The sequence below is a fragment of the Emydura macquarii genome, unplaced genomic scaffold, assembly GCF_026122565.2.
Source record: "Emydura macquarii macquarii isolate MOO-44397 ecotype Brisbane River unplaced genomic scaffold, CSIRO-AGI_Emac_v2 contig_3220, whole genome shotgun sequence".
NCBI classification, from domain to species: domain Eukaryota; kingdom Metazoa; phylum Chordata; order Testudines; family Chelidae; genus Emydura; species Emydura macquarii.
In genome coordinates, this window is record NW_027133357.1 from 5,824,092 (window position 1) to 5,837,224 (window position 13,133).

Here is a 13,133-nt window from a genome sequence, read left to right on the forward strand (position 1 = left end):
TCAGACCACTTGAAAGGCTGGGTGGGGTGTCCTAGGTGCTGATACGGCAAGTCCCCAGGGCAGACACGATGGTTGTCATGCACGTGTGCTAGCTGAGAGATCCGACGTGACCGTCACGGCTGCCTGTGACAGCTGGGCGAGAATGCTGTGGAAAGCCGTCCCACCTACACGGCATCTGGCCCTTTTGGCAAAGACGGGGTGGCTGCTTGCCTGTCTGCAAACATGGGCGTGAGTCTCTGTGATCCAGGGCATCCTTGGCCTGTCTGATGAGACTGCCAGCGAGGAGAATGAAGATCTCCAGGGCTGGTGGATACACCTGGCCTCAGGCAACATGGAGGGAGAAGCAGTGAACTCATTTCACAGTACAGTTGCCCCCAGAGACCCTGCCTGAGAGCAGGGCCCCATTGTGCTAGGTGCTGGACACACACATAGAAAGAGACCATCCCAAAGAGTTTCCAAGGAAAACAAACAAGACAAAGGGTGAGAGGGGAAACCGAGGCATAGAGCGGGAAAGTGGCTTGTGCAAAGTCACACAGCAGGTCAGAGGCAGCGATCCTGGTCTGCAGACTCCTAGCCTGGTGTCCTGTCCCCTAGAACAGGCTTTCCCATTTACCAGTCCCCCGACTCCACAGTCTCCCTTCATATTCACCGCCTGTCAGGCTGAGGTGCACTGCTCAGGCTGTGAATTCTCAGCAGGCCAGGCTGAGCGGGCGGAGTTTCACTTTCAAACTGGCTCTTGATTAACACATTATCCATCTGAGGAGCCCTTCTTGCCCAATCAAATTCTCATTAACATATTGACTCCGCCCAGCTTTTAAGCACAGTGTCTGTTTGACAGCTACAAGTATCATGCTGCTGCCCGTGATTATATATTACAAGCACCTGGTGCAGTCTTCAGTGCGGCTCAGGAGAGGAAAAGAATGGCCTGAGCCCCAGTGTTCTAACTTACTCTCAGTTTGCGTAATGAAATCCTGGCTTTCCAAAGCTCCTCCCTGCCTGTTCTAAACTATCTGGTTGTGTTGCTGTGTGTGGTTAAACAGCTGCCACCTCCACCCTAGAGCTAGATGCATTTTGGTGGTGGCGGTGGAAGCCAAACCTCTTGCCTACTCCACGTGTGTTAGGAGGCTAAATTTATTAATGCCTATAGAGTTCTGTGAGGCCTACAGATGAAAGGAGCTAGAGAAAGGCAAGGAATCATTATCGATCATCAGCCTGAGGATTGGGAGACTGCCACAATGCGTGCCATGCCTAGCAGATAAGATCCTGGAGAGAGAGGCCAAGGGTGTGGTAAAGTGTACCTGGGTTGCTGTGCATGGATATCTCTGTTTGCCTGTGCCCCTAAATGGTGTCTGTGTGTACGTGTGCAAGCCCACATAGGCCCGTATAGTATCTCTGGGTGGTTGTGGGAAGGACGATGCGATAACTAACAAGATGGAGGTTGCAACGACAGCCCAGAACCACGTGCTGAGTTTGGGGCGTCACAGCCACACGGACCCTGCTCTCCGTTCCCTTTGCTGGGATGTGCAAGCTGCAGTGTCCGAAGGCTCAAACGGACCCCAAAAATCACTGGGACAGCTGCCTTCCCTGAGAGCAGCTCACTCAGTTCCCCACATTTCTTTCACCTTGCTGCATTTAAGATGCTTATCAGAACCCTCCATCAAACCGCAAGCTGCACATGACAACCTCCAGAAGCTTCCTCCCCGCCCTGAGCAAGGCTCCTACATTTCTAACCAAGCCTTGTCCTCATTTCTATGGTGATGAAAAAAGTCGTGACCAACCGGGAAGAGCCAAGAGCCCCTGCAACAGTCACAGATGTTTGTAGCTGGACTCCAGCCCAGAAAAGAGTATCTATCCAAATCTCAGCTGTGCAGTCACCAGTTACTCAACTCTTTTGCAGTTCTAGCATCAGCACCCCTCAGGAATTCCTCCATGAACACTCCTCTCCTGGCAGGGGGTAGGAATCCACTAACAGGGGCAGGAAACTAGGCCCTGATTGTGGGACATAAATCGTTTGGCTATAAACCATCCCCATCCCTGCCCTTTATCTCACCCAGGGCTGGTTGATGTGCACAAGCGTTTGTTCAAGTTGGAGCCATAGTTAATGAATAATAGTACCTATAAATGGAGAAGGCCTACAGATCACCGATTCTATCTTCCTACAGCCCCTTGGTTGATCAGTAGTAGAGGTGAGGGCTGTGAAGGTCAATTTCCTCTTGGAAAACAAAATTAGTGATGTTTAGTTTGGATATTTTCTTAGCCTGACTGGTTTTATTTACACTCTATACACAGTCCTGGAACAGAGGTGGTCACAAACAGCACACGGGCAATCCCCTCTTTCTGACATCTCAGCCCAAACACCAAAGCCTGATTCTCAGAAGCTACTCTGCCCTAAGAATTTACTAGATCAAGACACCCGCCAAACTCTCCAGCTGTTTGCAACAGCATCTCCAGACAACCTACATTACAAAACTAACAACAATACAGCTTGTCTTCGAAGACCGAACACTGCTCGCACACTAAGAAAAACTTGTAAGACTATGTGTAACAGTGCCATCTGCTGATTCCAGCAGTAACAGTATTACAGGCCCTGAAAATGGATTATAATCTATAGATATTAAATCAATGCCACACAAAGTTGCATCTAAGATTGGCCGAAACTTTCCTGTCTTTTCAATGGAAAGTTGGGTTTTCAAGAAGACAGAATTCTTCCTGAAAAATGCTTGCAATCCAGGGACAATTTTGACAACAATGGATTTTTTGTTTTCATCCAAATTTTCTGTAGAACAAAAAGACAATTTTCTAACCAGGCCTCTCTATATCATATACCGTACCTTTACTCAGAGACCTTCTGCTGGGTACCCTCTCCCCACGTTTCATCTGCCTTCTCCTCTTCTTACTTCATAAAACATCACTGATGCTGTCACTTCCTGGAACGCCACTCATCCTATCTACTCATCTTTCCTCCAGCCCTGAAACACTGCCTCCTAGAGACGCCGCTTCCTGGAACAGCAATGCAGCGTAGGGTTGCCAACCTTCCAGGAATTAAAGATTAATTTTTAATTAAAGATGATGTCATGTGACAAAACCTCCAGGAATACATCCAACCAAAAGTGGCAACCCTAGCTCCGAGGGCTGGAGGAAACGAGGAATATGAATAACGCCTTTCCTACGCAGAGCTCAAAGCACATTCAAAAGCATTAAAGTCTCATCTCCTCCACCCCGCTGCGAGATGCCGCCATGCCCTTGTTATAGTTGACCACACTGACTTCCAGAAGGGGCACGTAACTTGCCCCACGTTGTGGTCCAGCCAGAAAGAGAACTGAGGGGTCCTCACTCCCCATTCCCCTGCTCTACACATTAGACCAGTGTCCTCTCTCCTGGAATGGCTGCCGCAGCAAGATATTTGCCACCAAAAAATTACTTGCTTAAGAAAAATAAGACTGAGACAGAGCTGGGAATAGAACCCAGGACATCCTCGATCCCAGACCTGAGCTTTCATCACTGGACAACGCTCCTCACTGTGGTATGCAGTTCCAGCATGCAACAGCAGCTACTGAAAGGAGAAACCGCACAGCCCTCAAAATGAAGGGCACAAGAAAACCACCACCACCAGAGGGGGCTCTGTAAGTGTCAGCCACCTGGCCTGGAGTTGTGGTTTCATGACTCAGTATTTCCAGCATCAATAGTTTGCAATACCCAGTAAAGCGACAACAGGCCTGTGTGGGGTAAAGGTACAAGTGAATTCAATATGGGGGATGTCTCACCCAGTAAAGGACATTTAGGACCTGTGGATGTTAGAGATGGAGAAGGCCCATTAGCACATCTAGCCCATTCTCTGGGGGACAGTGCAGGATCCCACCTAGGGTATATTCTCCAGGCTTCAGCCAATTCTAATTTTAAATGGCTCAAGTGATGGAGCACCCCTCATTTCCCTTGGGAGATGATTCTGCAGACTCAAGAAGCTTACGGTTAGGGAGTCAAACCCCCAGTCCGTATTCAGCCGATCATTTTCCTTCACTCCATTTCCTCCCAGTCACTCACATTCCTCACAATTCCTCTCCCTCCTGGATGTTTGCACAAGTCAGCAGCTCAGTGTCAGACATTTTCATTCAGGCCTTGGAGTCCCCGAAACCCCACTTCCCTTTGAGATTTATAGGGCCGCCGGGATATCTGCCCCCTAAGGCACTACGCGATGGGCTGGGATGAACAAAATCATGCCATCCAGCACACGGCGGCGGCAGCTCGTCCAGCCCCCTAGAAGACGTGCTGATTTTTGGACTAGCTTCAGTGCTTCGCTTGTGCCAGGGCTTGCCAGGGCTCTTGCTGCATCGGCTATGAAAGTAAAAAAATGGCTGGAGTCCCGGCCCCTCTTTCATTACAAATGAAGCACGGACTAGCTTAGCAGCCAGGGACATCTCAGGGTTCCTTCCTCCTTCGCTTCCTGTCCAAGCACATGTGCTACTGTCCTGGGGGAACAGCCACGCCAAATTCCTGACCAGCCCCCCCAGAATCAAACCCAGGACAGGCTTGTCCAGGAGTTCGGGAGTGACGGGCGGCTACTGATGTAGTGCAGACGAGATGGACACAGCTTGTGACCAGGAACCTTGCTATCAAATCTCAGTGCCTTCATTCACGGAGCTCACGCTACCCTGGGACACAGCCTTGTCCACCTTACACACGGGCTAGTTCCCACGTGATTAAGATGGACTTTAATGCCCGTCTGTTTGTCTGGGTGAATCTCAAAAATGCTTTACAACCATTAATTCATGACACCTCCACATACTCCTGCAAAGTAGGGCAGTATCACTAACCCCTTTTAAACGCAGGGGTAAGTCACAACAGAGAGGTAAAGGGACTTGCCTAGGGTCCCAGTGCGACTCAGTGGCAGAGCTGGGGATAAAATCTCTCCTGATTCCCAGCTTGCTGCTCTACCCACTACACCATACCCCTCCTCTGCGTTCCTACTGACATACAGGTGCCAGGTTAGCATTCTTTTAATAAACAAATCCCCCCTCTCTTTGGGCACACCGAGCTCTAAGAGCCTGATTCAGAACAGCAGCATCAGCGATGGCTTCTTCATCACCTTCACATCACCTACTGCCCTACAGGTGCTCGCAGCCTTTGCATGAGACAGAGTAAACGAGCACTGCCCTTCGTCTCTCCCCCCTCCAGCCATTTTCATAGGATGGGTGCTTCGTCCAGTCCAGCCCCCCAAGGTCCCCAGTCCAAAATCCCCCCATCCTCTGCACCCGCCTTCTCCAAGCCCTTTATTCATACCCTGGTTATGGAAAGAGGATGATGGCACTGCCCTGCCCACCTCCTCCACAGAGTACTATTTCATGCAATGCAATCAACCTGTGGAACTCCTTGCCAGGGGATGTCGTGAAGGCCAAAACTATAACAGGGTTCCAAAAATAACTACATAAGTTCATTGGAGAATAGATCCATCAATGGCTATTAGCCAGGATGGGCAAGGATGCATCCCCATGTTCTGAGTATCCCTAGCCTCTGTTTGACAGAAGCTGGGAGTGGACAACAGGGGATGGATCACTTGATGATTACTTCTTCTGTTCATTTCCTCTGAAGCACCTGGCCACTGCCACAAGACAGGATAGATGAACCATTGGTCTGACCCAGCATGGCCGTTCTTACACACAGACAACAGAAATGCAGACTGCATGCCACTGTAACCACATCCCTTGTCTGCAGCATGCTGGCCTTCTTTTGCCGAGCTGAATGTGGAATAATAAGCAGCTTCTGTGGGCGGCTCTAAACGCACACACTGCAACAGGCACCAGTTTGAGCTGGGGGTGGAATAGTTAACGCCAACCAAGAATGAGAGCCTTTTTCCTTCTCCCTTGCTGGCTATGCCTGGGGCAATCTCGGGCTTTGGAATGACCCTCCAAGCAGGAAGCTGGTCTTGCAGGTTAATGCTGCCAAACTGGCAGGACCGGGGCTGGGAATTTCAAGCGGTGTAGGCCAGAGGGAGATAGTGTTGTCTAGTGGTTAAAGCCAGAGCCAGGCATTCTGAGTTTTATTCCTGCCTTTGCCACTGGCTTGCTGTGTGTGATCCTGGGGCAAATCACTTCACCGCTCTGTGTCTGGGTTTCCCACCAGCAAAATAAGGTTAAAATGCAGCATATTAGCGGGAGCTGTCAGGCTCAGTGAGCTTGTGTTTGCAAAGTGCCTTGAGACAGTCAGCTGAAAGGATCTATGTTAGCGTCAGGTCTGATAGACGGATGATGATGATACTATCTGGGTGCCTGGGACACCAACACATTGATTTCTTACCCGTGCAAATTGGAGCCTCTTTCTTTAAAAAGCCAAGTGCTACCAGCCTGATTTGAGAAGGCTAAGGGTTTTCCCTGGGACTTGGCCACAGGCCAAAGATGCCTCACCTGACAACGCCAGCTGGAGGCATTCTGCCTCCTGTATGAACAGTACACTGGCTGGGGGCTAACTGTTGCAGTGTGGGCAGATGTGCCAGCTGCTCTCTGGAGAGCTGCACGGATGCTCTCTCGAGCCCTGTCCAGCTCTGTTTCATCCCCAGCAATGGAAGAGGCCCCTCTTCCTAGGGCTGGATCTTCCCCGCTGCGTTCCTGGGCCTCACAACATTTACTGACTCGTCTCCGTCCTTCTCAAAAGAAGGACAAGACATCCACCGCCAAACCAGCACCCACCTATGATATACAGCTTCCTCCTGTTGGTTCACCTTCTGTTATAATTCTTCCCCCTTCACAAGCCATTCAGGCGACATGTCTGCCCACAGTGCAACCTAAGTCCCCAGCAGATAAGCAAGTGTAAAAGGAACTATATGCCAGATTGTTCCCTATACAGGAAAACACTACATCGAAGGCAGGAAACATGCCATGGTTCCCCTAAGAGTTTCCTCTTGCTCATTCTGCTGTGGGCAGACTTATCCCTCACCCCCATGCAACTGACATGGGGTTTGTCCCCCAGAATCTGCACATCTCACTCCAGAGATGGCTGCATTTGTGATCCCTGCATGTGCCAACTTGTAAAGTGCTTTGAAACCTACACTCGTAATCCACCCCCCACCCCACCCCGCTCTGCACTTCTGCTTCACATTCCTTCTTCCCTCCAGAGGCCACTCTGCCCGTAGGGTCCTGCTTGACGCTTACTTTACATTTCGGGCCACTTCTCTACTTTTCTGAGATATTTTCATTCCATTTCTCAGAAGTTTTGCTGCCCTTCCCCAGTTGTGTTCTGCCAGCCAAGCCAACTGCTGCACTTCCCATTTCAAGCTCTCTGCACAGAAATCTTCGTGGAACTCCACTGGGCTAACCTTTTGCTACATCAGCACCATATGATTAACAATGACACACAATCCTTAGGCAACATTTTTTCCATCCTTCTTGTAGGAGTTGCAGCTCAACCACATTTCTCTACCATACCAGAATGTGGAGCTGTACTGAATGCCTTTGCGGATATCAAGAATCATCTATTGTGCTCTCTCAAGCTTATCATCTTGACAAAGACCGATATCAATGAGCCTCTTGAAAAACTCTGAAAAACAGCCTATTGAGAAACAAAGCTCTGGCTGTGTCCCCTATTCTCCGCGTTCCCTCCTCCCTAGCCCTTGTAGATGGCTGGTCAAAGCTCAGAAGGTCAGGAAAAATGGTTCTCTTCCTGGATCTGCCACTGATTCACTGCATGATCTTGCTTTTGACTCTTGGCTACATGCACAAATTGTTCCAGTGAAGCTAAAATTATTTCTTATCTGCATGGCAGTAACGCCAAAGAACCCCAGTCACGGACCAGGCCCGCATTGTGCTAGGCGCTGTTCAAACACAGAACAGAGAGTCTCTGCTCCAAAGAGCTGACAATCTGACTGAGGCCTTGTCTACATACAGAAATGGTACTGCTTTAATTCTACTGGTGCAGGTAAAGTGGGACAGCCCTGCTGGGTGGATGCAGCTATATTGGTATAAATGTGCATAGCTGACACTGGTTTGGGAGCGGAATAGACTCTCTTGAGATTAGGCATCTTTATAGCCGTATAACTGCACCCACACCAAATGTTATAGACGTACATCAGTAAAATTGCGTACCCCTAACTGACACAGCTGGTATAAAAACTGGGCATAGACCAGGTCTGAGTTACATTGGTCCAACATTCCCCCTCTCCCTCACGGAGACCCTCTTATATAGGGCTAAACCTCGCTCACAGGTTTAGCTTACTCCTGTAAGTTGACCAATGCAAACTCAACTGAAAAAGCCAGGTGTTTGGAATTGAATCCATCCTCCCCACCCCAGATTTTTGAACTCGTTTAACTAAATCCATTTTTTAAAAATCACACCTTTAGCTAGGGTGACCAGATGTCCCGATTTTATAGGGGCAGTCCCGATAGTCAGGACTTTGTCTATGTAGGTGCCTAGGATCCGGCCCAAAAAGGTATGACCAGAGTCCTAAGAATGAACATAGAAACCTGGCCATAAGGAGCAAATGAGCCCCACAGCCAGGAAGATCCCACGTCTACACCACGGCTTTGGAGACAGCGCAACAGAAGCTGCTGACTGAATCGAAGCAGAATTGCCCTGAATTAGTTTCTTTTTCCAGCCGGCGTGAGTGGGTCTTTAAAGACAAGCTCACATCAAACCTCCTTATGGATCTGACCTGGCTTAGTGCACAGGAGAGTGTTTTCTTCAAATGCCTCATGGATCCACTGACCTGGGGCCTGATTTTCTGAGGTTCTGAGCACCCAGAACACCCACCAGAGCTAATAGGAGCTAAGGGTGCTAGGCACCTCTGAAAACGAGGTCCTGATTGCAGCCGAGTGGACAAAGCACTGGACTGGGACCCAAGAGTCCTGAGCGCTATTCCTGGCTCTGCCACTGGCCGGCTGGGTGGCCTTGGGCAAGTCACTTCCCTGCTCCATGCCTCAGTTTCCCCACCTGTAAAATGGGATAGTGACACTGACCACCTTTGTAAAGTGCTTTCAGATCCACTGCTGTAAGAGCTAGATAACAACTAACCTTTAATCCCCATTTAATCTCTCTGCCTCCAGCCTTCCCATTTTATAAATTCAGGCTACTTTTGCCCTCCCCCAGCTCCTTTCCTGTGGTCTACAAGGGTTCCGTAATAGCCCCTTTATAAACCTGGACCATTTAAATACTCAGACAACGAGTTTCTTTTCCCCTCTCCCTGAGCCACTGGGTATAGAAGACAAGAAAAGCTTAGCAGAATCAATGCAGGAGGGCAACAGGAATGTAGAACGACAACACATTGCAGCTTCAGGGTGCCTTCCATCTTGTCTAGCTTTTTACACCCCATCCAAACCACGCGTGGGGCTGAGGATCTCAAAGCATTTGGCAAACATTAATTTAGTCTTAAACCCAAGGAGCCAGGAAAGTGTCGCCCCAGCTGTACAGATGTGGACACTGAGCCACAGGGAGGTTCGTTTCCAAGACCACACCTGCTCTATGCCAGCACCGGGAGCACAACCCAGATCTCGACTCTCAGTTTTTAACCACGAGACTTCCCTTCCTTCCTGCACAGAGACGTGAATATGCCCATGTATTAAGAGAACTATGCGCAGCCCAACAGCTTACCACATCCTTGCTGCCGGGCCTTTAGGGCGGAGGAGAGCAGCACAGGAGAGCGTTGCATTTCACTGCCCAATGGCTGGGATTGCCAAAGGGGTTGGGTGCCCGACTCCCATTGGCTTTTCATATAATCCACCCACCATACAGAGAGTGCACCTGGTCTGAATCAGGGACGTTAGCCATTTCAGTCACTTTTTTTTTTTTTTTTTTGACCTCTTCTGTTTTTCTTCCCTGGAACAAGATCCTTCTTTCAGCAGCATACAAGGCTGAAGGAACGGCATAAATCTCACCATGGCACTTCACTCTAAGACAACACCAGAGCTCACCGAACAGCAGGGGAAGCTCATAATAATGTGGGCATCTCTGCTTCGATGCAGAGTTTACGCTAACCTCAGCTTTAAAGGCTTTGCATATCTGATGTAATCAGCATACAGAAATAAGGCAGGAAGAGAGCAGCAAACTTGTGTGGGGTGGAAACAAATCTAGGCCTATACAAGTGTCTCGATACCTTGGACTGAGGGACAGTGAGGATTTGATCTTCCCCCACCTACGGTCAGGTTGAAACTCTCAGAGCGGCAAGATCTAGCGTGGGACAAAATGAAAACATCCATATACTGTGCATGGCAACTGTTGCTGAAGAATGGCTTGAGAAGCAAAGGGTGAGGAAGGGAAGCCTTGATTCTGCTCTGAAACGCAGTGCTGGGAAAATGGCACCATGGGGCTTCCAAGATTGTCTCTCAAAGAGTCCAGATCACCTTTGTCTAGTTTACAAGATGGTTTCTTCTCTTCCTCACCTCTTGGCTCTCAGCGCACTACCGCAAGGAAATCACAATGCAGCTGCCATCATGGCATGTCGCTGTACGTTTTCCTCTCTGCTGTACCTCAACAGAGCCAGCAGACCAGGTTAAATATAGCTCGGTCCACAATTTCCTTAGCCAGACATTCCATTTGGATATTCTTTCAACTGATTTCACAAAGGCCGAAGGTGCACACACCTCAGTGAGATTCACAGTTAACCAAGTGTCAGCTAGGTTTCTTGAATAGTTCTATTCTGGGCCTGGACTATTCCTCTGCAGAGGCAAAGTCATAGCACAAAGAGCCAAAATCTTCATCTGTTTCTCAATCCCTTACCCCAGGCAAAACTCCCATGAAGTTTGGCAGAATTTGACCCTGAAGGAACATGATAATTTCCCAGCTATTCAGTTGTCGGGTGTAACAACCCTAACATGGAGGAGAAAGGGGGAAAGGAGGGAGTCCCAAGATTTGCTACTTTCGGTGTATGTGTCTGTGTCAATTTCACAACTCATCACACAAACATGCAGCCACTGTTAAGCAGGGCTTCTCCTTGTGATGCAATATTTCACAGTCTTGTAGGTTGTCTTCCACCTTATAAAAACTCTGTACGAACAAGTTCTTCCAACCCAAATTCCAGTGCCAGAGTCTAAATTAGCTGTTACTTTTAAAACAAAACAGGGGTGCCCGCTTGGGGGGGAAAAAATCCTGCAATTCTCGTCAAAGTACATTAAAATCTTTTGTACTGAGCTAAATATTGTAGGTAGAAAGAAATATTTTTAAAAATGAGGCAATGATGGGTTTTAGGCTCTGTATAACTCAGGAGCCTTTTGTGAGGCTTATGGATGAACAGGGTAAAAACAAAAAAAGTTATTTTTGCCAAAACCACGCAGGATTTAAAAGCAGCATTTATTTAAAAAAATGCTCTTCCTTTCAAGGGAGGGGGTGAAATGCAACAGGAAGGAGACCAGTGTGTGTCAGAGAGAGAAAGAAAAAAAAAGAGAGTTTGAGTTCCTTACCTGGGGATAAGGTGGGTGATGAGAAAAACCGTGAAGCGCCTAGTGCTTGAAGATCTCCCCCGCCCCTCCAAAAGGGTTATTTTCTAACTAGCCTTTTGGTGAAGACCCTGTTGCTTTCCCCTCACTTACAGGAATGTGACTAAAGACCCAGCCGCTGATAAGCCATAATTGCTGACTACACTCAGTGCACAGTGGGTGGGTTTTGTTTTTTTAATTCTTCCTGCAGTCCATGGAGCTGCCAAGCAGCATCCAGCGCTGCCATGCGCCTCTTCACATGCCTGTGATCCCCCAAGGGCAAAACAGAGCGGATCAAGACTCAACCCCCAAAACCCCTCCCCGTGGCTTTCGGGCCTCATTTTCTACTCACTTTCAGCTGGGATTTGGACACTTTGCCACTTTTCTCCACATCCAGGGCGGTGAAGGCGTACCAGATGGATTTTAAGAGCTCTGCTCGCAGGTCCATGGCTAGAGGCGCCGATGACAGAGCCTGCTCTGTCAACGAGGAGGATCCGGTTTCAGGAAACTGACTCTCTCTCTGCCAGTCCTCAGAAACCTGCAGTTAGAATTGAGAAGCACCAGCGCCATCTGCTTGGCTACACTCGGATAGGCCCAGGGTGCTCTCCTCCCCTGCCATCTTCCTGCCCAGATGACAAACTCACCTTTCTGCCCTCCACAGCAGCCCAGCTGGACTTCAAGCACACTCTCGGGGCTTTAGTCCACCTTGCTCGCCCCTGGCATTCCTCTCCCCCTTAAATCCCCCGCCCCCAGGTTTTAGGCCCAATGCCCGCTGTGGAGACAGGATTTGGGACTGGGTAATCCTTAGTACTCAGTCGGCACATGCTCAAAGCACTGTAAAAGCCATTAACCGATCCGTTAGCTGGCTCCCAAAAGCTGGCCTGGTTGATGAGACAGTGTCGTAATGATCTCGCAGCGCGGGACTCATTAGCCGCAGCACATACGCCCCCACTGATTCCCAGCACCCATGCGGCTGCTGCATGCAATCCGCTGACCACCTCTGCTAGGCGTGGAGTCTCAACGGACCCGACCCGTAAAGGGGAACGTAAGGCACTTGAAGGGCTGAGAAATTTAGCTTTTTGGCTCAGTTTGAGAACAGGCCCGAGAATCTCAGTTAGTGGGAATTGCCAAGGGGTCTCAGCTCTGCGGGAACTCAGCCACGAGACCTAAGGGTCACTTGAAAACCTTTTATCCAGGGCAGAGGAAGAAATCCCTCCTCAGCTAGTTTCAGGAGCTCCTCGTTTGCAGAGGACATTTCACCCCACCAGCACCACAGCCTGGTGCAGCCCAGGAGCACTCAACCCAAGGGGAACCATAGCACTTCTGGTATCTCTCATCGGACACACACTTGAGGGAGAAGGGCGGGCAATTGCCTTCTGATGAGTGGAGTTATTGGTGTGCCTCAGCCGAGACAGAGACTATCTACCGAAACCCTGGCAGCCCTAGGAGAGGAAGAATGGTTCATGGTAAAGCACTGGACAGGAATGTAGGAGATCTGGGCTCTACTTCTGGGAATACCCATGGTGAAGATTTAGAAACCAGCTGCACATGAGCCTTTGTCCACACCCTTCCTACTCATTACTCCCTACTTTTGGGTGGCTTCCTGTGTGATCTTGGTCAAGTCAGTTAATCTCCTTAAACCTCACTCCCCCCCCCTTTGTAAAATAATAATCCAGACCTCCCTCACAGAGGTGCGGGGAGGATACATTGATCAGGGAGGTGCTCAGATACTACCAACAA

The 13,133-nt window shown here is 49.3% G+C and overlaps 1 protein-coding gene across 1 annotated transcript in view; it reads right to left on the minus strand.

The window, feature by feature from the left end:
* Positions 1-11,841, minus strand: part of DEF6 (DEF6 guanine nucleotide exchange factor) — a 31,342-nt gene extending 19,501 nt beyond the window's left edge. The window contains exon 1 of the mRNA XM_067531524.1: positions 11,746-11,841. Within this exon, the coding sequence (XP_067387625.1) occupies positions 11,746-11,841 (96 nt within the window). The remainder of the gene's footprint in view (positions 1-11,745) is intronic.
* Positions 11,842-13,133: the final 1,292 nt, after the last annotated feature.